The sequence below is a fragment of the Podarcis vaucheri genome (genome assembly GCF_965113315.1).
Source record: "Podarcis vaucheri genome assembly, chromosome: 13".
In the NCBI taxonomy this organism is placed as follows: Eukaryota; Metazoa; Chordata; class Lepidosauria; order Squamata; family Lacertidae; genus Podarcis; species Podarcis vaucheri.
The window spans coordinates 6,833,309-6,858,151 of NC_138751.1; the positions used below are offsets into that span (position 1 = coordinate 6,833,309).

The 24,843-nt window shown below is 46.8% G+C and overlaps 1 protein-coding gene across 7 annotated transcripts in view; it reads right to left on the reverse strand.

The window, feature by feature from the left end:
* CARMIL3 (capping protein regulator and myosin 1 linker 3) overlaps positions 1 to 24,843 on the reverse strand; it is an 89,891-nt gene that overhangs the window by 32,529 nt on the left and 32,519 nt on the right. For all 7 annotated transcript variants that reach the window (XM_082197486.1, XM_082197482.1, XM_082197484.1 and 4 more), the window contains 14 exons: positions 21,250 to 21,320; positions 20,433 to 20,506; positions 18,928 to 19,003; positions 17,635 to 17,723; positions 13,931 to 14,025; positions 13,740 to 13,826; positions 9,477 to 9,586; positions 7,901 to 7,978; positions 6,808 to 6,884; positions 6,151 to 6,255; positions 3,112 to 3,181; positions 2,809 to 2,890; positions 1,942 to 2,038; positions 711 to 765 (listed from right to left, as the gene is read on the reverse strand). In XM_082197486.1, the coding sequence (XP_082053612.1) occupies positions 711 to 765; positions 1,942 to 2,038; positions 2,809 to 2,890; positions 3,112 to 3,181; positions 6,151 to 6,255; positions 6,808 to 6,884; positions 7,901 to 7,978; positions 9,477 to 9,586; positions 13,740 to 13,826; positions 13,931 to 14,025; positions 17,635 to 17,723; positions 18,928 to 19,003; positions 20,433 to 20,506; positions 21,250 to 21,320 (1,166 nt within the window). The remainder of the gene's footprint in view (positions 1 to 710; positions 766 to 1,941; positions 2,039 to 2,808; positions 2,891 to 3,111; positions 3,182 to 6,150; positions 6,256 to 6,807; positions 6,885 to 7,900; positions 7,979 to 9,476; positions 9,587 to 13,739; positions 13,827 to 13,930; positions 14,026 to 17,634; positions 17,724 to 18,927; positions 19,004 to 20,432; positions 20,507 to 21,249; positions 21,321 to 24,843) is intronic.

Genomic DNA, 24,843 nt, shown 5'->3' on the forward strand with positions numbered 1-24,843 from the left:
TCGTCATTTTATGTTGTGAACCGCTCTGAGGTCTGTGGATAAAGGGCGGTATACAAATTTAATAAATCAACGACAATAAATAAAGGTATGTTTGTTTTAGAAGCCAACCTCGTTTATCTTTAAAACCTATAAAATACAGGCCCCAGCATTCGTGGTGCCAAAGGGACTAACAGTAGATTTGTGTGTCTGTGTTGGGGGTCCATTTAGATCAGGAAAAAGCAGGGCGGTGGTTAAAATCTACTCTGTCCTCATCTCCATTTCCCTGTTCAAATTGGGGGGGGGGGAAACCCAAGCAAACTCCGCTAGTGGAAGTACGTAACCCAGTCACAGAGATACCCACACTATCGCACTGATTCTCTCCACAGGTTGCAGTTTGCAACCCTCCACCTGCCCCACTCTTCAGTCTACAAACCACCACACCACTTTCGCACAGCAAAGGACTTACACCATGGGTAGGCAAACTAAGGCCCGGGGGCCGGATCCTGCCCAATCACCTTCTCAATCCAGCCCGCGGATGGTCCAGGAATCAGCGTGTTTTTACATGAGTAGAATGTGTGCTTTTATTTAAAATGCATCTCTGCGTTATTTTGGGGGCACAGGAATTCGTTCTTTTTTCTTTCTTTTTTTCAAAATACAGTCCGGCTCCCCACGAGGTCTGAGGAACAGTGGACCGGCCCCCTGCTGAAAAGGTTTGCTGACCCCTGACTTACACACTCCTCTTCCTGAATCATCTGCACAATCTTCTGAAGGATCTCCTCCAAGGTCCTACGGAGAGACAACAGGGGGAACGTCAGACAAGAGCAACGTGGGGATGTCAGGGCCGTTTGTTTATTTGATTCCATTTACGAATTGCTCCCTATAAGGCACCGTATTTTTCGCTCTATAAGACGCACCTAGTTTTCAGAGGAGGAAAACAAGAAAAAAATATATTCTGAACGAAACAGTGGATGTATGACTTTTTGTGGTTCGTGCTGTGGCTACAGACATGTGATTTGACGGTGAGTTTGGGGTAGCCCAATGCAAAAATCTTGAGAATCCAAGTGGATCCGTGCTTTGTAACCACATTTTTGCGCCATTGCAGCCCTACGAAACAGTGGGTGCGTGATTTTTTGGGTGCAGGCTGTAGCCATGGACGTGCTATGTGATCTGATGTGAATTTGGGGTGGCCCAATGCAAAAATCCTGAGGATCCATGTGGATCTGTGCTTTGTAACCACGTTTTTGCACCACTGCGGCCCCACGAAACAGTGGATGCGTGATTTTTTTTAGTATATCTTGAAATGATTCCGCTGCAGAACTGCTCCATGTGTTTGCATATATCACCAGGGGCTTGTGGGGCTTCTGATTCTTCATGAATAAACTTAATAAGATGGAACCAAGCTTGCCTTTTGACAAATCTCTCCAGAAAAGGGAACCTCCTGTTTGTTTTCAGAGATCCGCTGGGTTTCCCCCTGTGCTTTAATGACCATCAACTTGTGAATATTTCTTTTTTTTTTTTAATTGTGGATTTCAGCCGCACTTTATCAACATCTCGTACATCGATCAGAGATCTCTATGGTCAAACGGTTCACAAACCTTCCAAACGAAGAAGCAACGTAAGTGCAGCGCCCCCTAGTGCCTAAACTACAGCATGACACCATCGCCCTGGATGGTCCTAGATCGCCCAACCCAGGGGCGACATGGCCCAGGGGCGGAATTTGGGCTTTGAAATTTCAGTGGTGCCCTGTGTGACGCCAACATTCAGTGCCCAAATGCTTCTCGTCTTCTGTTGTTCGTCATTATTGCAGTATATACCCTGCGGCTCCCTCTTGGCTCAGCGCCCAGTGTGGGCCAACCGTTTGTGCTCCCCTAAATCCACCTCTATGTAGCGCAGGTTTTGTGAAACACCCTGAGACCTCCAGGTATAGGGTGGTATTTAAATTCAGTAAATAAATAAACCCACCGGGATTTAACGTTGAAGTTCTTGCCGAGCCAGAGGTGCTTCAGAGACTTGTTCCTGCCTAGCGCCGGGACGAGAGTCAGCAAGTCGGCGTCGAAGCCTGGCATGAGAAGAAGGAGGGAGTGGCAGAATAGGTCAGGAATGTTAAGTACAATGCTTTAATTGACACAGAAATGAAAAATGGCTGAAGGTATATTGCAGAAGATTCAACATGGGGTTTTTCCCCACCATGGGGCTATATTAAAGCCAAGGAGAGCACTCTGAGCTTTTGCTAATGAATAACTGATTGTTGTTTCTCTGGTAGCTAACACGTAAGGGTTGTAACCTTAGATCATATCGTGAGAGGTATTGGGTTGCAAATCTCCATTTTGAAGGGAGCTGCCTTTGTGAGTCTTTTCTCCCAAACTCAACCGTGAAGATGTAAAATGAAGCTCTCCTGAAGGGAGAGTAAATAGCCTGGAGGCTGGAATGCAAGCTGTGGAGAGAGAGAAACCTTTGCTTATAGGTCTGTTTGGATTATTTAGTATTTTGCAAGATGCTGAGCCTGTGCTGGAGAGCACAAGGCATTGTATGGATATTTCGGACACATGATTTGCTTTATTCTGTTTTATTTTAAAGAGGAAAAGTTTGAATATTTTTTTTAAAATGGGTCTGGACAATGATTTATTCCAGAAGGAGTCCGTTCTCATGCTTCTAGTCACTTCAGACTGCACAATATCAATATCTGCAACAAGGAAGGGCAAACACAATATTTTGCTGTTGTTAGCTGCTCTGAGCCCAGTTTCGGCTGGGGAGGGCGGGATATAAATAAAATATTATTATTATTATTATTAAGGCAGGAGCAGCAGCTGGAGGGCATCATGGTCTCACCATTGTCAGAAAGATCTAGACTACTCAAGGCGCTGATTCCAGACAGCTGCTCTTGAAGGACGTGAGCTCCTGGGGAGCGCAACTAGGTAGGAAGGAAAGGAAGACGGAGAGAGAGAAAGAGAGAGAGAGGTTTAATGAGTGACTCAGAGAGGAAAGGGAGCTCAAGAGGCCTATCGTATCAAATGGATGCTGGGAAGCTCTGAGGTAAATCGCCTCACGTGGAAGCAGCTCGGCCCCCAATGCCTCCTCTCTGAGAAAACGTCTGCACAAGAAGCCCACCCCATTCGCCCCACCCTGATTTACCTCACATCCACTCAGGTCCAGGTGGAGTTCGCTGAGGTGGGTGTTGGCTGACAGACCTTGGAAAAGAGACCTGAGCAAGGAAGGCAAGGACATATTGTGGTTTGAACAAGTGAACTAGGGACATCTGAGGGAGCGAAATCCAGCTCTGCATGCAGAAAATTCAACTCTTTCTGCTGGCGGTTCTCAGAAACTGGTATTCTGTGGCCTACCCCGAACCAGAAGAGGAATGAAAGGGGAGGTGGAGAGGTTGGCTGCATGCAGGCGCAGTCTCCGATTCCTTGGGGGAAAACCCTGAGGAGGCGGAGAGGACTTTCAATCTCAGCAAATGATTTTCACGGAGGAAGACCACCGGGAACGAGCAGCTATGCTCATGAGGCCTGACATTCAACCAAGTCTGTGGAGGTTGTATTTTTGCTGATGAAGAGTTAACGCCATCTTTGGACTGTCTGATTACTGACTGCTCCTTTTGATGCAGAGGGAGAGAACAGCCATTGTTGTCACGGGCCAGGAATTTGCTTCACCTGCTGAGCAGCAGCAGCCTGAAGGGGCAGGAAGCAGAGTGACTCCACCTGCCGCTGACCAGCCTTCTTGCTCCTGATGTGAACCAGCTGGTTCTTAAACAGGGTTTCCAGCCTCAGTCAGTTGCTGGAAATGACGTTTGTCGTTCCTGGCCAGACCTTACTGCTTCTTGCAACCCTCAACTTTCTTGACCCCCGGATCTTCTGACTAAGTGAACTGAGATACTCCTGACCTTAGGACTGGACTGGACCTTGTATATAGACTCTGCCTCCAGCCAAGTACACCCCCCCCCAATACTTGGCTGCTTGGCTGACCTCTCCTGCCACTGAGCTCTGCGCAAGGGACGACAACCATTGTCACCAGTGACCGCTGAGAGCCTTGTTCTGCGTGAATTTGTCTAACCCTCATTTGTGTTTCTATACACACAGTATAATAAAGCATTGTGCAGCAATATATATACAGTGGTACCTCGGGTTACATACGCTTCACGTTACATACACTTCAGGTTACAGACTCTGCTAACCCAGAAATAGTACCTCGGGTTAAGAACTTTGCTTCAGGATGAGAACAGCAGCGCGGCAGCAGCAGGAGGCCCCATTAGCTAAAGTGGTGCTTCAGGTTAAGAACAGTTTCAGGTTAAGAACGGACCTCCGGAATGAATTAAGTACTTAACCCAAAGTACCACTGTACACGGTAAAAATCTAACAACATAAAAAACAGTACAAAGTTTACAGCTTTCCGAGGTGGTGATATCACTCAAATAGTCGGGGCCTCCCTCCAGCAGAGGGCAGCAGAGCCCATGGACGTGGCACTGGAAGCTTGAACCAGTCTTAGGTTTGTCATGGCAATCATGTGAGAATGTTGCGGGAAACTGTAGTTTCTCAGAAGTCTTGGGAGCTAGCTAGCCTGTTACCCTACACCAGCCATCCTCACTCTGGCGATGTCCACGTGTTGAAGGTCCCATCCGCACTATGCATTTAAAGCAGTATCATACCGCTTTAAACAGAAATGGCTTCCCCAAGAGAATCCTGGGGAGTGTAGTTAAAGGTGCTGAGAGTTATGAAGAAGCCGCTATTCCCTTCCCAGAGCAACAGGCAAGGCACAGAAATGCTCTCATCCTCCAAGGTCTTTGTGTCTCTTCTTCGTTCAGCCTGGACACTGAAGTCCAGCTCCGAGGGCCTTCTGGCAGTTCCCTCACTGCAAGAAGTGAAGTTACAGGGAACCAGGAAGAGGGCCTTCTCGGTGGTGGCACCCGCCCTATGGAACGCCCTCCCATCAAGGAAATAAACAACTACAGTGGTGCCTCGCAAGACGAAAAGAATCTGTTCTGTGATTCTCTTCGTCTAGCGGTTTTTTCGTCTTGCGAAGCAAGCCCATTGACGGATTAGCGGATTAGCGCTATTAGCGGCTTATTGGCTTATCGGATCAGCTGATAAGCGGTTTAGCGGCTTAGAAAAAGGGGGGAAAGGGAAAAATACCCGCAGGAACTCGCAAGACATTTTCATCTTGCGAAGCAAGCCCATAGGAGATTCGTTTTGCGAAGCACCTCCAAAACGGAAAACTCTTTCGTCTAGCGGGTTTTCCGTCTTGCGAGGCATTCGTCTTGCGGGGCACCACTGTACCTGACTTTCAGAAGACATCTGAAGGCAGCCCTAAACAGGGACGTTTTTAATGTCAGGTGTATGTCTTACTGTGTTTTTATATTTTGTTGGACGCTGGCCGGAGTGGCTTGGGCAAGCCAGTCAGCTAGGCAGGGTACAAATATAATAATAATAATAATAATAATAATAATAATAATAATAATAATAATGATGTCATTGTCCTTACCACTGGACCACATTCCATGTATTAGGGTTTTGCTTTGTTTTCTGTCTTTTGTGGGATGGTGGCCCCATGACATCCCCCTTGGCCTGAGGTCACTACACCCCATCTCATGAGTCTCAAAGACACCTCAGGGACAGAGCTTTGCACGCAGACAAGTTCCAGGAGCTGGGAACATCCCCTGTCTGAAACCCTGGGCGCCTGTTGCCAGTCAGTGTACGAAATGCTGAGCTAGTCAGACCAAAAGGTCCGACTCAAAAAAGAAGCTCATTCTTGTTTGAATCCTATAATACTTTTTTCTTCTTGCTTCACTCATAAAATCAAAGAGATCTTGTTCAGTGTTGCAAAATCCTCCATTTTGATTTGCCATATTTAATATTCTATATTATTTTAATGAATGTTGAATGTTATTTCACTTGCATATTATATATTGTATTATGCATATTGTCTGATTTTTATTATGTTAGCTGCTCTGAGCCCGGCTTTGGCCGGGGAGGGCAGGATACAAAGAAAATTATTGTTATTGTTATTGTCAACCTTAAGGGGTCTTTCTGTGTTCCAGAGACCCGGCAACCCAAGAGAGGGGGGCGCTCAAAGTGGCCAGCTGGAAAACCTAACGGCGTAATAGTGTCTTAACGTGCACACGCACAGTGTTTTTGGAGCAACAGGATGCAGGGGGGGCGAGTGGTGGGTGCTCACCGTAATGCCTCCACGGGCATTTTGATGCCTGACAGGTTCACATAGGTGAGGGAATAGGCACTGCAGAAAAACTGCTTGAGAGATGGCTGCAGTCCCTTTCCTTTCCTGCAGAGGGAGACAGAGGAATAATAATAATAATAATAATAATAATAATAATAATAATAATAATAATAATAATAAATTTTATTTATATCCCGCCCTCCCCAGCCAAGACCAAGCTCAGGGCGGCTAACACCCGATATAAAAACAATTGATTGAAATACAACTTAAAAACAAGATTAAAAGACAACATTGATACATTAAAACACGGCCTCATTTCAGTGGAAACTCAAATCAAAAACTTTTGGGGGGATGAAAATGTCAAGTCTTCACCAAAGCTAACTATCCAGACTGGTCCTACGTGGGCCAGAAAAAAGCCAGGGAAGTCCCCAAATAGGAGTTCTATCACTGAAGGGGAAAGAAAGAAAGAAAGAAAGAAAGAAAGAAAGAAAGAAAGAAAGAAAGAAAGAGGGGGAGGGAATCAAATTGATTCCAAGTCAAAGGCCATCAGAGAAGCCATTTACCCCATCCCCACCCCGCCACCTCTGAGCATCCAGAAGTTGATCTGACCGGAGGGTCTCCCGGAAAGAGGGTAGAGAGACGAAGGGAGTTCCTTACCTGTGGGAGAAGGTGTTCCGTGCCAGGTTGAGGTAGCTAAGCCGTGAGCAGCAGCCGTGCAACAGCGCCCCAAAGAGCTATGGGGACAGATAAGACAACAACAAGAAGAAGAGTTTGGATTTGATATCCCGCTTTATCACTACCCGCAGGAGTCTCAAAGCGGCTAACAATCTCCTTTCCCTTCCTCCCCCACAACAAACGCTCTGTGAGTGGGGCTGAGAGACTTCAGAGAAGTGTGACTGGCCCAAGGTCACCCAGCAGCTGCAGGTGGAGGAGCGGGGAATCGAACCCGGTTCCCCAGATTACGAGTCCACCGCTCTTAACCACTACACCACACTGGCTCTCTGACAAGATAGACAGACACCCAAACAGACACTGACAAGACAGACACTGACAAGATAGACAGACACCCAAAAGGAGGAAGCATTTTTACTCGGCATTGTAGGAGATGATAAATAGACAGGATTGTAAACTGTTTTTATGTGCAATGACGGAAGCAAGAATATTATTGGCACAAAAATGGAAACAAGAAGAATTACCGACGAAAGAAGAATGGAGAATGAAACTGATGGACTATGCAGAGTTAGATAAATTAACAGGAAGGATTCGAAACCTGCGGGACCAGAGATTCTTAGAAGACCGGAGTAAATATACGAACTATTTGAAAAGTAATGGTAATGAACAGACTACGCCAGTAGGATTGCAAGAGGTTTTGTAAGGAGGATTCTTTGAAATATTGCAAGAAGGACTATGAGGAGAATTATTAGTTAATGATATTTCAGAGTAATAGAGAAATTAAGAAATGCAGAACAAGTGATAAAAACGGAAAATCATCAGAGGAGTTGATGGAAGTCAAAAATATTGTATAAGATAAGAAATTATGTTATATGAATGTTGGAAATGATATGTTAAAAAAACTAATTTTTTTTTTTTAAAAAAAGGACACCCAAGAGGAGGAGGAGTGAGTAATTATCCCAGTCGCCAAGGGGTTGAGACCATCCCTCTTTCCCGCATCGGCACCTCGTAACCCGGCAGGCTTTCCACGTCACCCTTGCCCCCGCCCCGGGAGTCTGCGGCTCTCTTAAAACCTTACGGCATCCACGGCGCAGTCTGTGGACGAGAGGTCCAGGTGAACCAGTGCGTTGGGCTGGGCCAGGAAGGAATAGAAGCCCTAAAAAAGAGGGGAAAGGAAAGGGGTGAGGGGGGGCGAAGCACGTGGAGCGGTGGTGACACCAGGCAGAACAACCACGTCAAACCCAGAAGTGCGCGTCCCTTTTTTTTGGATTACAATCCTTTTTTTTTTTTTGGATTATGTAGCAGGAACCCCCCCACCCCAATCATTCTGTTTGTACAAACTTCACACACACTCACACTCACACATTACATACGCCACATTTCTGTTATAAATTCATAGAAAATCAACCATACATCGGATTTGCACTGTTCCATTTTTATTTTACTCCATATGACAAGGACTATCAAAGGGGGGTGACTTGGTTCTGGTCAGCCATAATCCCTTCACCATCCCAGCACATCCACAGGAGCCCTGCCCAGTTGCTATGTCAACCCTGATAATCCCAGACAGAAGTCAATCAAAATCACAAAGAACTTGCATATGGGAGTGGATTCAGCATGGACTGAAACAAAGGACAATGATCAGATCTTCCCTCTGGGGGCAGGAAACTGCCAACTCCCCTTTGTCCTCTGGAAGTGACTCATGGGCAGGGGGAAAGGAAGAACCAGCCAGGTGACAGGACACTCAGGTTACCACCACAACTCCTCCCTCAACCCCTCCTTTCTGTAATGTATGCATGATGTTTCTGGGGGTGGGCTTGACCTGGAGGATGGGAATTTCAAAAGTTTTTATAAGGTCTTGCACACCATCTTTCTGGGTCTTTCCTCTCACCTGCAAGTGAGGGGAGCACCCTGTCGTGACAGTCTTTCTTCAATAAAGGCCAAGCCTACAGGCTGCTGATTTGCTTCAATTTACTCTGGTTGGTGTGTTTACTTTTTGTCCAAGGGAGCCCTCAGATTTTTCCGGTAACAATTACAACCCCTTATTTTTTGGAGGCCCCATTGGCGAAAGCGCGTTTTGGGTTACAACCTGTTTTGGTTTACAACTGGACCTCTGGAACAGATTATGGTTGTAAACCAAGGTACCACTGTATTTTGTATAGCCAGCCATCTAGCTATATCGGTATTTTGCTGTATTTGATTCCTTTGCCATGGCTTGCGGCTGATGCAAACAAAGATTTTTATCTATCAATCTTTCTTCCCCCAAAGCATCCGGGAAGCTGTAGTTTAAGGGGGCCAAGAGTTGTGAGGAAATGCCTATTCCCCTCACAGAGTTACAATTCTCAGAGCGTCTTTAACAGTCGCTCTCTTCCCAGGGAACTCTGGGAATCGTAGTACTGTGAGGGGAATAGATGTCTCCGAACAACTCTCAGCACCTTCACTGGACTACAGCTCCCAGAATGCTTTGGGGGGGGACACCTAGGACTGCTTAAAGCAGTATCCTAGCGCACTAAATGTATCGTGCAAATGTAGCCAGGGTGATAACACTAAGGAAACTAAGCAGAACAACTGGGAAAGCAGAGCTATGTGTGGCCGTCCAATACAAATGCACCACAACTGCGTCACCGCAAAAGTTGCAAGCCGGGGTCACTCACATTCGCCTCCTCCGTCCCCAGTAACCCTGGGTTTTTGCTCAGGTCAAGATGGCGGAGGGAGCTGGTGAAGGCTGGGTTGGCTCCAAAGGTCTGGCACAGAATGGCGAGTCCTGGGAAAGGAAAACAGGCCCATGAACTGTCACCACCATTCAGTTTATGTAGCTCTTTGGACGCTTCCCCCATTCACAACTCGTGAGGGAAGTGGTTCGCGATTATTACTTTAAAACAAATAAACCTTATCAACATTCCTCAGTATTTGAGTCTGAATTTCTCCTTATAAACCTGTTCCTTGTACACAATTTTGCCTAATACACCCCATATAAACGCTATCTTCACAATACTTGCATTTTTGTGCTCATTTTACCTCATGTCTATGCATATATATTTTTTGGGTACAAATTATTCGGCCAAAGAGCTCCACTGCAAAATTCAGAGATAAGCCAATTTTTGAAGGATGGCTAAATTTCGGTTTGCATATTATTTTGCAAAGTGCAAATTAGGTTTATCCTTAAATAAGAAATGAGTTTAATTTGTCCCCCACCCCTAATAGTGAGTCAGTCTTATTGGGGAATTCGGTTCAGCTTACTTATGAGTAAACATTCCTGGGACTGCACAGCCCTAGGCCTCTGGGCCTCCAGATGTTACAGGACTACAACTCCCATCATGCCTCATTCCAGGGGCCATGTTGACTGAGGTGCTTGTGCCTTAGGTCCCTGGCTCAGTTTGCCTCACATTGCCTCTGCCTGCCAGCTGCATGACAGGCAGAAAACCAACTGGTGAAGCCTCTCCCCAGGTCAGATAAATCTTCTTTGTATTTTTTGGTCATGAGGCAGCTGGTAAATGTCAAAAACATAATAGAACAAATACACAAACAAATTAATTTTGACTTAATGCGTCAATCTACTAAATACTGCAACTAATAATAATATAGGAACCGCCTGAGGCGGCCTTTAAATGCAAACTGGACCGACTTCCGGGGTTGACGCGATCTGGGAATGGCGGATTCCCTCCGAGCTCCGGAGGGAATCGGCTCAGCAGGGGACGGGTCTTTGCCGTGCCGGCGACACGGGGACCCTTAAAACCGCAGGCGCGGAATGCCTGCGGACTGAAGACTCGGCGGGTGCCTTAAGCGCCCCCCCTGATTCGCGAAGAGCCTTTTTAAAGGCTGCGGAGGGGATACGGGGGGTGGCGCGGCACTGAGAGTCCATCGCTACCTCTGCTGAGCGAAGCCGCGAGCCATGACCGGAGAGCGCTGACTTCCTTCCTTGAAATTCGGCTGAAAAAACAACCCGTGAGTAATTTGGACTTGGCTTTTAAGAAATTTATCCACTGAATTTGAGACGATCGGGGGATGTGCTAAAAGGAAGTCCGCACCCCCTACCTTGCAGACGATCTAGAGCAACGAAAAAAGAACTAAGCTGGAGTGCCTACCCTGTAAAGGGTGAGTTTTAAAAAAGACAGTAACTTCCAAGATTTGGAAATTTTGAGCAGGAGAGAGGAGTGTTGGATGTTTTATGTTCTGATGTAAACAACCCCCCCTCCCAGGCCCGGGAGCGTCCTGCTTTGGAGCTGGTTTAAGAAGTGCAGAGTTTGACAGCTGTCAAAGCTGTCAAACGGACTGTTAATAGTGGAAAATTGCTACCTAAGTTACCTCTGGATTAAAAAGAGTTACAATTGATCTAAAATTGTTGGAAATAAAGAAACAATAACAAGACAGAGGACTGTTGGGGAAAAGAATACTAAGTAACCAGATTCCCTCTAGAGGGAATTCTGTGGAATTACAATGGCTGTGGATGGAAAGATACTGGGAGAAATCGAAAGGATGTTTTATTTGGTTGGAATCTTACAAGAGCAGACTACGGCTATGAGTGAACAATTGATGACCTTGACTTCTGAAACAAGTAGTCCTGCTGAATGTAAAGAGGACCTCAATGAGAAAGAATCCACAGCTGAACCAGAAATGATAATAAAAGCAGAGGAGAAGACAAAACAAGAAAGAGAAGAAGTGATGTGGGAAAATACTGAGCAGAAGCTGACGCCTGTGGAATACAAACAAGGAGACTATTGGAGTAAATCTACTATAAATCCACGAAAGATCCAGAAGACGAAAGTGGAGGCCCTGGGAGTCTATGAAATTAAGGAATTTAAAATAAAGAAATATAATTGGGGCCTCCACATAGACTCTGACTTTGATTACCTTCAAGATTCATGCCTCGTGGAAACTCTTCAGCAGCTGTTTGCAAATATGGGAAGAGACTTTGGATTGATGGTGAAAGAACTCTCTCGAGATGTGACGACTGGCATAAAGGGTTACCAACAAGACCGGCGGAGAGGGACTGAAAGAGACTGGAGGGCCTCGGACGTGAGGAACCCGGGCTAAGAACTGTTATTTTGGACATGCTTTGGGAAGGGACGCAAACCGGGGATGGGAGGGAGGGAAAAATTAAGTTCTAACAACACTCATGATTATGGGATTTGGTTAAAAAGATCATTATTCAAGACAAAATGGGAAATCGATGGAAGGGAATTGAGGTCCAACTTAGAAAAAATTAATTTTGTTTGCTTTTATAAAAGGACTAATATTAGGACAGGGAAATGCCAATTTGCTGACATAAATTTGGAAATGGGGATGCAAGGGAGGGGGTAGGGGGAAGTCAATGACCAGGGTTAGGAAATAATATCTTCGGGAAAGTATATATGTTTGTTGTTGTTTTCTTTTTCTTTTTCTTTGTTTATGTGTTTATTTGTTTTTTGTGTTTTTGTTTCTGTCTATATAAAATGTGAAAACCCAATAAAAATTTTATAAAAAAAATAAATAAATGCAAACTGGACCAAAAGTGCTGTGAACGCTCGTTTTTTCCTGTGCCCACTCTGCCCACTGAGCTTGCCACATTTCAAAAAGTGAAAATCCAGACACACAAGTTTTTGAGCCATTTTTTAGGAAGTTCCCCCCAAAAAACCCAGCTCTTCCAACAAAGGTTGCCATATGTCCGTGTTCACCGATTTTGTAATTTCTGCAATTTCCAACAGATGAATCCCAGATATTGTGGGATGTGATCCATGAGAGGCAGTCAAGTACAACATTCCTTGAAATGCTAGAGGAGACATGCGAGGGAAAGTTTGGTTCAGCCAGTCGAAACTTCCTGTTCCTCCTGGCTGGAGCATCCTTCCTTTCACATGTGATAGAAGGTGGGTGTGACCTAACCTGTCCAGGTAACAAAAGGACAAGTCACGCAGCAACCTTTCCCTTTTTTGACTTCCTTCCTCTTTTGACCAGCTTGTAGCTAAGACTGCTCTGCTAGCAGAAGCACTGGGGTTTTTCCCCCATATGGGGTAGATCCACATGTACATATTTGTAACTAAGTCTGCTTTCAGGAATCCAACTGTGAACTGATGTAAGTAAACTTCTTTTATTGACTTTGCATAAGATTGTGGCGTTGTTATTCTTTTAAGAGGGATTCAAGGCAACTTGCCAGGAACGTACAACTCAATCTGAGATGGACTGAATTGTATAATAGCGAGAGGCTCGTACAAGCCTGCGACCAGCTATCTGCTGTGCATGTAAAAAGGGGGAATGTAACTCTGCTAAGTAAAGGAACATGCTAGCGCACGTTAGGAAGGATATTAATAAACAATATATCCTCTACTGCCACCCTGAACATCCCCACAGATATGTATGGGAAATTCTGGACGTATGGAATCTCTAGCTTGCCCATAGCTGTCAACTTACAGATTTGAAAATAAGGGACCAGCAGCCTCAAAATTAAGAGATCAGCAGCCAAAATAAGGGATTTTTTTGGGCATAGGTATGTTCAACTTCTGAGCCCCTCCGAGCCAAAGGCAGAAAGCCCAGCCAGCAGCCAAACAAAGCCTCAAGCGGTGGTTCCCACAGCACAGCAACCCGGCAAAGGGGATGCAGCAAGGAAAACCACCGTCGCCTCTCCGCTGGGAAGCGCTGAGCAAAGGCGAGTCCCCAGGCAAGGCGGCCGATTTGATTGGCACAAGGCATGCGAGCTCCACCCCCCCAGTCGTTCTTAGACTCCTTATTGGGTGAGCAACGCAGCCAAGCAACACAGTTGGAGCCTCCCTCCTCCCTGGCCGGCAGGGAGGGAGGGAGAGGAGCTGCTTCCTTTGAAACCAGGGAAATTTAAGGGACATCATCAGTAAGGGACAGCAGCGGGACACGGCGCTGGGATAAGGGACTTTCCCGCCAAATAAGGGACGGTTGACAGCTATGAGCTTGCCCACCCCTGCCAAGCGTACCTTTAGCAGTGATGCTGGTCTTGGAAAGGCAAAGTTTGCTGAGGCCTTTGGGGAAACACAGAAGCTGCTGGCTCAAGGCGCTGAGACCTGTTCAAGGGGGACGAGAAGCAAAGTGGGGCGAAGATGAGCAATGAGCAGAGAAGCTTTTTTTTTACCCCCAAAGGCCTTGTTGGTTTAGGATCCCTCCTCACCTTTGTCCTCCAAGGGGTTGTGGGAGAGGGTGAGGGCATGGAGGACGGCGTTTGGGTTCTCCGCCAGGACGCAGGCCAGTTTCAGGGCGAAATCTCTGCAAATGGACCCGGAGAGATAAAAACAAGTGAAAGGAAAGCTCCCCAGCAGGGAAGTCACAGGGAAAGCTGGATTGAATCAAGGGTCGCAGGGCCAAGATGAGACAGGAGTGAGATCTCCTTTCGTAATTAAGATGGTTGCATTTGTTCATACACACCCTTGTGCAAATTAATTGAAACAAAGCATGTTTTCTATCTTACCCATAATCCTGTACTCAAAACAAACACGAAAAGCCAGTTGATCATTATGGTGTCAGAAGCCAGCAGCCAATAGAAGGAATGATGCGCTCGCCACAATATATTGAGGTTCTACGAGAGTTACAGAGGTACCTCGGGTTAAGTACTTACCGTATTTTTTGCACCATAACACTCACTTTTTTCCTCCTAGAAAGTAAGGGGAAATGTCTGTGCGTGTTATGGAGGGAATGCCTACGGGTGGCATGCCTATGGATTTTCCTCCTCTAAAAACTACGTGCGTGTTATGGTCGGGTGCATGTTATAGAGCGAAAAATACGGTAATTCATTCCGGAGGTCTGTACTTAACCTGAAACTGTTCTTAACCTGAAGCACCACTTTAGCTAATGGGGCCTCCTGCTGCTGCACTGCCGCTGCGCGATTTCTGTTCTCATCCTGAAGCAAAGTTCTTAACCTGAAGCGCTATTTCTGGGTTAGCGGAGTCTGTAACCGTAAGCGTATGTAACCCAAGGTACCACTGTACTCCAGAGATGGAAAAGAGTTACAGTGGTACCTCGGGTTACATACGCTTCAGGTTACATATGCTTCAGGTTACAGACTCTGCTAACCCAGAAATATTACCTCAGGTTAAGAAATTTGCCTCAGGATGAGAACAGAAATCGTGCTCCGACGGCGCGGCAGCAGCAGGAGGCCCCATTAGCTAAAGTGGTGCTTCAGGTTAAGAACGGACCTCCAGAACGAATTAAGTACTTAACCCGAGGAATTCTGATGATAATGGGGCATTGCAGCAGCATAGCCCCCTGTCACACATCGAAAGTGATGAAGAAATTCATGACAGAGTAGCAAATACAGGTACTTGATTGGCCGGGGAATTCCCCGGACGTAAATCCCATTGAAAATTTGTGGGCTATGTGCAAAAGTCGCCTCCGTGCTGTAGACTGTACGACTACAGAGAAGCTCATTCAGGCACTGATTCAAGTGTGGCACAGGGATCCGAAAATCAACAGTAACTGTTCAAAACTAGTAGACTCCATGCCAAACCGTGTTCAAATGCTGCTTAAAAACAGTGCAGGTCATATCCGTTACTAATGTACGTATATGTGAGTTTTATACATGTATAAGTGAGTTTTGTACAATAAACTACATTGTTTGTTTCAATTAATTTGCACGAAAGTATATAACAGCTTCTTTTTTGAACACACACGCATGTACCACCAATCGCTTTCTTGAGATCCGCTGAACTCAAGAGCGCAAAGGCTCCCAGATGCAAAACTGCACACACGATTCTAAAACCAGGTTTAACCCTTCCCGAATTAAAATTGTCACCAGGGGTGGAAGAAGGTGGTGGGAAAGGACGTCAGGATCGCAGCTGGGGAAGGGAAGGGTTAAACCTCCGCCTTCTGCGTGCTGAGTTCCCGACGAAAATGGGGATATGAAGCAAAATAAAAGCAGATTAATCTGTTCAGAATGCAATGAGGGTGCTTCCGGATGAGAGTATATTTGGAATGGGTGTCATTCAGGCATTGAAAGGGGTCGCCCCCCCCACCCTGTGTCCACGTGATGTTGTCATCGTCCAAAGGCCAGCCAATATTTTTCAATGTTATATAATGAATTGAAAAATATGTTTAAAATAACGTTTGTAAATAATAATAAGAAGAAGCTTTCCTTTTGGGAATTATAGGGACAAAACTACCCAAACTGTAGAGAATTGGCGAAAAATACCAGAAAAACAAGAAATCAAGGTAACAAACTTTTTATAAAAGAATGGAAATGGTTTATCGAATATTTACAAACAAACAGTATACAGATAAGAACATTGGCAGGATTATTGCAGTAGCCTACCATTTTATGTGAGTACAGTATATATTTAAAGTAGAAAAATAAATGAGTACGTTAAGTTAATTTGTAATATGCATAAAATATATAAAAAAATATTTAAGGAACGGCAGAAAGAGAGGGAAGGAAGTCAAGTTTCAAAATGTTAAAACGATTGCAAAATTATTGAAATGTATAAAAGTGAAAATCATAAATAAAAATTTAATTGCTGCTTAAAATTTAATTTCAGGCTTAAAAAAAAAGCTCTCTTGCTATATTGTTTCACAGCAGCCTGAGGGAACCAACTGATACTCACAGCCGCATGTGGAAGATATGCTTGAATCTCAGCATGTTTAGAAGGGAGTTACACATAGAATCAGAACGACAGAACTGCAGAGTTGGAAGGGACCCTGGGGGTCATCTAGCCCAACCCCCTGCAATGCAGGAATCTTTTGCCCCATGTGAGGCTCAAACCCATGACCCTGAGGTACAGCTGGGTGTGTGTGTGTGTGTGTGTGTGTGTGTGTGTGTGTGTGTATCAGGCATAGGCAAACTCGGCCCTCTCAATGTTTTGGGACTACAACTCCCATGATCCCTAGCTAACAGGACCAGCGGTCAGGGATGATGGGAATTGTAGTCTCAAAACATCTGGAGGGCCAAGTTTGCCTATGCCTGGTGTGGATGGATGGATGGATGGATAGATAGATAGATAGATAGATAGATAGATAGATAGATAGACAGACAGATGATAGTGGAAGTCTTAAGTCAGGTGAATATCACCCTTCCACAAGGTCTCAGTACTGTTTTCTTTTTTTTCCAAAAGAAAGAAATCACTATCTCCCCTCGCAAGGTAACCAGAATAAGCTTCAATTTTGCCCATTCCAAACCATGGTAAACAAGGCTGCTAGTATATGCGCTTGTATACTCAACTGATATTCATTTTACAGGTTGTTTCCCCCCCCCCTTAAACCCATCTTTTAGGGTGTACACACCTTTGCAAGGTGGTATGCTTTTATTGCGGCAATGCAGCAAAACCCCAGAGTATTCAAAGAATTGTGGGATTGCAGAGTTGGAAGGGACCCTGAGGATCATTTAGTCCAACTCGCTGCGATGCAGGAATACGCAGCTGCCCCATATTGGGAGAAAGACCTGCAACCTTAAAATGACATTACTGGGATTTATGAATATTTCTTTGAAAAGGTGTGCATGCGCAGGTACAGAAAGACCTGCAATACATGCCCAGAACAGGAAACGTCAGGGGATACCATCCACAAGCCACTCCCATTCCACCAAGCCCCTCCCATTCCACCAAGCCCCTCCCATTCCACCAAGCCCCTCCCACCGGTGCAGACTGCAAGCGATGAAATAGCAATAGAAATAGCAACAGGCTCTCTGCGACTGAAAGTACAGCAATGTGCAGAAAGTCCAGTGCTGAAGGTGCACACCGCAAAAATTGGACCCGAACTTTGCGGCATACCCTCAGCATCACCCCTGGGCTTGGCCCCGGCCGAAAGGAACCTACGGAAACCGGAAGACTTTCTCTCCCCCGCCCCCAATCCGCATGCAGCGGCGCAAAGGTGAATCTAGCAATGCCTCACGTTTTTAACCCCGCATTGTCCAGCACCAGCTCCTCTAGGTGGTGGGATTTGCTCACCGTGTGAAGAACCTGTTCAGCAACCTCGGAGCCCTAGGGAGGAAAGAAGAGGTGTGGGTGCCAGGGAAGGTTTTGGTGGGTGCTTCGAACGGGGTGGGAAGGGAGTAAACGGCGGGAGGGCAAACCTGGACCGAGCATCGCTGCTGCCTTCTGTTGGAAGCCGCCCAGAGTGGCGGCAGAAACCCGACTAGATGGGCAGGTACACATATTAAATTATTATTATTACTATTATTATTGCCAAAGCTGGCAGCCATTCCTCTGAACTGGCACCTGTGCCTCTAAGACTGGCGGAGGAGCAAAAATCCCAGGTGTGGGTTAGCCTAAGATTGAAGGAAATTCTTTGTTCCATGCACCCACTTGGTTCCTTTCAGTGGAGGCAATCATTCTTTTTAAAATTTATTTTTATTTTACTGCATTTTTACCCCACCTTTCTCCCTCCAAGGAGCTCAAAGTGGTGTACACAAGTTCTCCCTGCTCATTTAAATTCCCACAACAGCCTTTCGAGGTAGGCTAGGCTGAGAGGCAAGGACACGGGTGATGCTGTGGGTTAAACCACAGAGCCTAGGACTTGCTGATCAGAAGGTCGGCGGTTCGAATCCCCGCTACGGGGTGAGCTCCCGTTGCTCGGTCCCTGCTCCTACCAACCTAGCAGTTCGAAAGCACGTCAAAGTGCAAGTAGATCAATAGGTACCGCTCCGGCGGGAAGGTAAACGGCATTTCCGTGCGCTGCTCTGGTGCGCCAGAAGCGGCTTAGTCCTGCTGGCCACATGACCCGGAAGCTGTACGCCGGCTCCCTCGGCCAATAAAGCGAGATGAGTGCCGCAACCCCAGAGTCGGCCACGATTGGACCTAATGGTCAGGGGTCCCTTTACCTTTGCTGAGAGGCAGTGAGACTGACCCAGGGTCACCCAGTAGTGAGCTTTGTGGGCCAAGCAGGAAATTGAACCCTGGTCTCTCCCAGATCCTAGTCTGGCACGCTAACCACTACACTGCACTGCTGTCGGCCAGCCCCTGACTTGCCTTCCTGTTTAACAACCAGTCCCGGGGTTTTCATTGGTTGTCAGAATTCCTCCTCCTTCGTCTCAAGAGTGGCCTTTGCAGGACTCGGCAGAGAGGAGGACCAAACTTGAATTACTTGGCTCTGCCGGTCGTGGGCTCTGGTGCCACCTAATGGTAGCCTCCTTGCCTCCAGACCCAATCGGCACCCAGCCGCCTGCCCGCAGTTTGGGAGACCTACCAGCCGCAAGTCCTTGCAGTAGAGTTTGGTGAACCACTGGTTGTATGCCAAAGCAGCCACGATCAGAGCCAAGTCCCTGCGAGGCGAAGCAGAAAGGGGGGAGAGGGAAATGGGATTAGGGGAGGGAGTGGCAAGTCCTTGCCTGGACTGACTCCAGCTGCAAAAAGCTAAGGCTGCTGAGCCAATCTTGGCTGCCTCTCAGTGCAGACTCACTGAGCTTCTGCAGCCGTTTCTGCCCACCATGAACCACCATCGGCGACGGCAGCAGATACCTTCTCTTCTGATTTTATTCTCTTGCTAATTGTGCCGTTTGAAATGCGTGTTTTATATCCGACTTCCCTTAGCAATGTTTCGTTTCGACCTCTGTAATATTTCAGTGCCCTGTTAATTATGTTGGCCGGATTTAGGTTTGATGAGGCCCTCAGCTACTGAAGGTAATGGGGCCCTTTATATGTCCAGTTGTCCTTTGTCAACAACAAATTGTTGCTGTTGTTTGTGTTGAATATATGCTATACTTATGGACCTAATAGGTATCTAAAGCCATTTTACAGTGGTGCCTCGCAAGACGAAAAGAATCCGTTCTGTGATTCTCTTCGTCTAGCGGTTTTTTCGTCTTGCAAAGCAAGCTCATTGACGGATTAGTGCTATTAGCGCTATTAGCGGCTTTTAGCGAACTTATCGGCTTATCGGATCAGCTGATAAGCGGCTTAGCAGCTTAGAAAAAGGGGGGGAACCCCGCAGGAACTCGCAAGACATTTTTGTCTTGCGAAGCAAGCCCATAGGAGATTCGTTTTGCGAAGCACCTCCAAAACGGAAAACTCTTTCATCTAGCGAGTTTTCCATCTTGCGAGGCATTCGTCTTGCGGGGCACCACTGTATTTGTGTTTTATCTTGTATTTTGGAAATGTAGATCCAGGGTTTTTTTCCTTTTAATTTTTTGGGGGCCCTCAAGAGAGGGGGGGGGGGCTAAGCTATAATTTGTTTAGCTTATACATAAATCCGGCACTGGCTGTACACTTAACGCACATCGCTTCCCCTCAGGGGAAGCCTGGGAACTGCAGTTTGCCCCTGGCCCAAGCTACAATTCCCAGCACCCTCCACAAACCACAGCTCCCAGAATTCTCTGGGGGAAGCCGTGTACTTTAAATGCATGGTGTGGGTGACCTGGGTGCTTCACAAGGCAATCTTCACAACAGCCTTCCAAGGTAGGCCGGCACTATTAGACCCATACTGCAGATAGAAGGGGGAGAGACTGAGGCACTTGCCTAAGGTCACCTAGTGAGCGCATAGCAGTTTGAGGATGGATTTGAGGTCTGTGGGGCTACATGGAGAGTGGACCAGGGTAGGGTAGGGGGAAGCGAGTTTTTAATGTTCAAAGCCACCCAGAGTGGCTGGGGAAACCCAACCAGATGGACGGGGTAGAAATAATAATAATAATAATATATTATTATTATTATTATTATTATTATTATTATCAGAGATGGTTTTACGTGGCTTCTCCTCACCGGCTTTCCAGGTGACAGAAATCGAGGAGGTTGAATTCCCGGTTGTCTTCGGAATGGTAAATTGTGTCAACGTCCTACAGCGCGAGGGATAAGAAGGTAGCCAGAAAGAAAAGAAATCAGTTGATGATTAATATAGTTTCCCTTAAGGAGCTCAGGGCAACGTAAGAAGGTTTTCTCCTCCTGTCCTGTCCCCCCACAACAATCCTGTGAGGTAGGCGCAAGATAAGCCAGTGAGTTTCAGAGTTTTGAATGGAGGAAGAGGTAAACCCACCACAAAAACCAAGATAATATATCCATCTTCATACACCCACAAAACACACATGAAACCATTCTGCTGCCAGATCTTCTCCACCCCCAGGTTCTCTATTTCCAGCCCAAACTTCCCGCTACAACCCCCCCAAACCCCCCCACACACACATATTTTTCCTAGGCTGCCATCATCACTGACTGTGGCCTGGATTTGCCTGTCACATTCGCCCAGAAACCTCCCAGAGCAGATTTGCATATTGTTTCTGAGCAGAAGAGCAGGAAACGAGGGTTTTGGAAACCGAGCGAAGGTGCCTCAATTTGCACCAAGCCCCTGGGCGAGGCGGAAGGGGTGGGGACCGCCACCCCGTGCGAGTTGCTCCACCTAAAAGTCCTTGTGGCCAGCGAGGAAGTGAGAAAGCCACAAAGCAGCCACATCCTGAGCAATTGCTACTTTCCTGGTGGTTTCTTTTTTCAGGATACAATTGCTAACCCCCTTGCTCTGGCGAAGGGGGTCTCTCTGCTCAAGGTTATCGAAGAGGGTGCCTCCGAATCGGGTCCACCGACTTACCCACTGCACCTCCTCACGGCAAGAGTGTCCGTTGTAGTCGCAGAGAGCCGCGTAGGTTTCCGAAAAGCCTCCTGAAGAAAAGCAAAAGGGCGCATATTATCGCTCAGGATCCTCCGTACGAAGGCCTCGTTCTTGTAAACATTCTCATCTTTCAGCTAACTGTTACTCCAAGTAGACCTACTGGAATTCACAGGCCTGAATTCACCACGGCTGTTCAACACGGCGGGTGTGCTCTGAGGGAAAGCCAGTGGAATACAACCCGAACGTCTGGCGTAAGTCCTACTCAGAGAAGACCCACAGAAATCAATCGACACGGCCAACTTCTTTGTATCTTGCATTCCCATTTCACCTTTTTTCTCCAAGGAGCAAAAAAAGGTGGCGTACATGGTTCTCCCCTCCTGGTGAGGAAAACTTGAATCCGACCCAATGTTTTCCTTTCCCTTTATTTTTTAAAAAATATGAAAATCATTGTCGTTGTAAAATGATAATAATGATTAAAGCCACTACAATAAAAGCCGATGGGTAATAGGAATATTTCATCCATTGTGCTTTAAATTTGTACATTAATATCAGCAGTCTAAAGAGATGTCTAAACGAAACAGACAAGTGTAAGCAGGTCAGATTTTCATCCAACCAGGATTGCCTTTCCAATCTTGCAGCATAAGTCTCTTAACTGGTTTTTATGTCCATCTGTTAAGTCCTATGAAGCTGTTGCAGAGACTGAAGCTTCCCACAGCTGCCTAAGTCCCCTTCTCTCCAAAGTTTCCCCCAAGAAATCTGAGACTGTGCCTGCGTGACACTACTTTCTCCTTCGCCCTCTTCATGCCTCTCTTGGTTCTTCCTCCCTGCAAAATGCATTTCTTTAGCCAAGGTGTGTGGGAAATTGCAGTCAACCATAACTATGCACGAGTGCTAGTTAATGCGTGAAGGGGTTAAGACCACAGAGGCCGATTCCTAGACTCAGCTAGGTCACACCCCCTTTTCTCCAGTGAGGGGAAGTGAAGCCTTCTCTTCCTGTTCCTTCCTTTCTGTGCCATGTCATCCACCAGGGAGGACGTTTTCTCCAAGCTCAGAGCATGTGTTTGAAGATATCTTTCTGTATTTTCTGCCCAAGAATATTCTGCCTGTGTTCTCCTTGCTGCTGCTTGGATAAATGCACAAATCTGACTTTTGGAACATTTAGTAAGTAAAGCATTTTAAGTTTACTAAACTGGTATAGTCTGATCAATGCTTGGAGGGGTAGAAAATGGGGAGCGCTGTATGCAACTAAACGGGATATGAAAGGGGTTCCTATGCCCCACAAATAACCCAGAGATACATTTTAAATAAAAGCACACATTCTACTCATGTAAAAACACACTGATTCCTGCACCGTCCGCGGGCCGGATTGAGAAGGCGATTGGGCCGGATCCGGCCCCCGGGCCTTAGTTTGCCTACCCATGTCTTAGGCTTGCTTGGAGCTTCCCTGTTTTCAGTTGTTCTCAACCAGTGTGCTGTGACACCCTGGGGTGCCTTGAATGATAGTCAAGGGTGCCGCAGGCAATACCGGCCTCTGTCCCTCTTATAATAATAATTATAATAATTTATTATTTATACCCCACCCATCTGACTGGGTCTCCCCAGCCACCCTGGGCGGCTTCCAACCAAATATCAAAATCAATACAGCGTCAAACGTAAAAACTTCCCTAAACAGGGCCGCCTTCAGATGTCTTTTAAAAGTAAAATAGTTGTTTATTGCCTTGACATCTGGTGGGAGGGCGTTCCACAGGGCGGGTGCCACCACCGAGAAGGCCCTCTACCTGGTTCCCTGTAACATCACTTCTCGCAGTGAGGGAACTGCCAGAAGGCCCTCAGAGCTGGACCTCAGTGTCTGTGTTGGACGACGGGGGTGAAGACGCTCCTTTAGGTATACTGGGCCTTTGAGGCCGTTTAGGGCTTTAAAGGTCAGCACCAACACTTTGAATTGTGCCCGGAAACGTCCTGGGAGCCAATTCAGGTCTTTCAGGTGTTATATGGTCTTGGTGGCCACTTCCCGTCACCAGCCTGGCTGCCGCATTCTGGATTAATTTTTAAATTTCTTTCCTTCCCTCCATCCTCTGACGCCCTCTCATGTCTCTGCCTCCCAAAGGCTTGCACAGCTGTTTGCTGCTGCAGCCCTGGCTACAAGCTCTGCAGGCAAATGGTGCCTCTAGGGCTGGCCAGGGGGTGCTGGTTGCCAGCAGCTGAGGCAGACTCAGAGTAAGCAGGCAAGTAGGTGAGGGAGTCCGGCCAGTCAGTCTGCCAGCGCTTGCTGTTGGGATAATAATAATAATAATAATAATAATAATAATAATAATAATTTATTATTTGTACCCCTCCCATCTGGTTGGGTTTCCCCAGCCACTCTGGGCGGCTTCCATAGAAACAAAAAAACACTAAAATATCATACATTAAAAACTTCCCTGAACAGGGCTGCCTTAAGATGTCTTCTGAATGTCAGGTAGTTGTTTATCTCTTTGACGTCTGCTGGGAGGGCGTTCCACAGGGAGGGTGCCACCACCAAGAAGGCCCTCTGCCTGGTTCCCTGTAGCTTTGCTTCTCGCAATGAGGGAGCCGCCAGAAGGCCCTCGGCGCTGGACCTCAGTGTCCGGGCAGAATGATGGGGGTGGAGACGCTCCTTCAGGTCTACTGGACGGAGGCCGTTTAGGGCTTTAAAGGTCAACACCAGCACTTTGAATTGTGCTCGGAAACGTACTGGGAGCCAATGTAGGTCTTTCAAGACCGGTGTTATGTGGTCTCTGCGGCCGCTCCCAGTCACCAGTCTGGTTGCCGCATTCTGGATTAGTTGTAGTTTCCGGGTCACCTTCAAAGGTAGCTCCATGTAGAGTGCATTGCAGTAGTCCAAGCGGGAGATAACTAGAGCATGCACCACTCTGGCGAGACAGTGCACAGGCAGGTAGGGTCTCAGCCTGCGCACCAGGTGGAGCTGATAAACAGCTGCCCTGGATATAGAATTGACCTGTGCCTACATGGACAGCTGTGAGTCCAAAATGACTCCCAGGCTGCACACCTGGTCCTTCAGGGGCACAGTTACCCCATTCAGGACCAGGGAGTCCTCCACACCTGCCCGCCTCCTGTCCCCCAAAAACAGTACTTCTGTCTTGTCAGGATTCAACCTCAATCTGTTAGCCGCCATCCATCCTCCAACCGCCTCCAGACACTCACACAGGACCTTCACCGCCTTCACTGGTTCTGATTTGAAAGAGAGGTAGAGCTGGGAATGGACAGATAGGTGGGAAGCTGGGCAGGCAGGCAGACAGGCGCTGTGCTAGCCTTTCATGTGCTTGCTGTGTGCAATGCCTGCCTGGGAGCTGAGTGCCCAGTGCTGAGGGCGCGCCTTTCCACCATGCAGGCCTCGCAGGGCCCACTGCTGCCTCCCAAAGTGAGTAAGGTGCTGGCCTCAGCCCTTGCTGTTAATTATTATTATTATTATTATTATTATTATTATTATTATTATTATTATTATTAATTATTTATACCCTGCCCTCCCTGGCAGAGCCGGGCTCAGGGCGGCTAACACCAATAAAATTACAATAAAACGCAATAGAAAAAGAG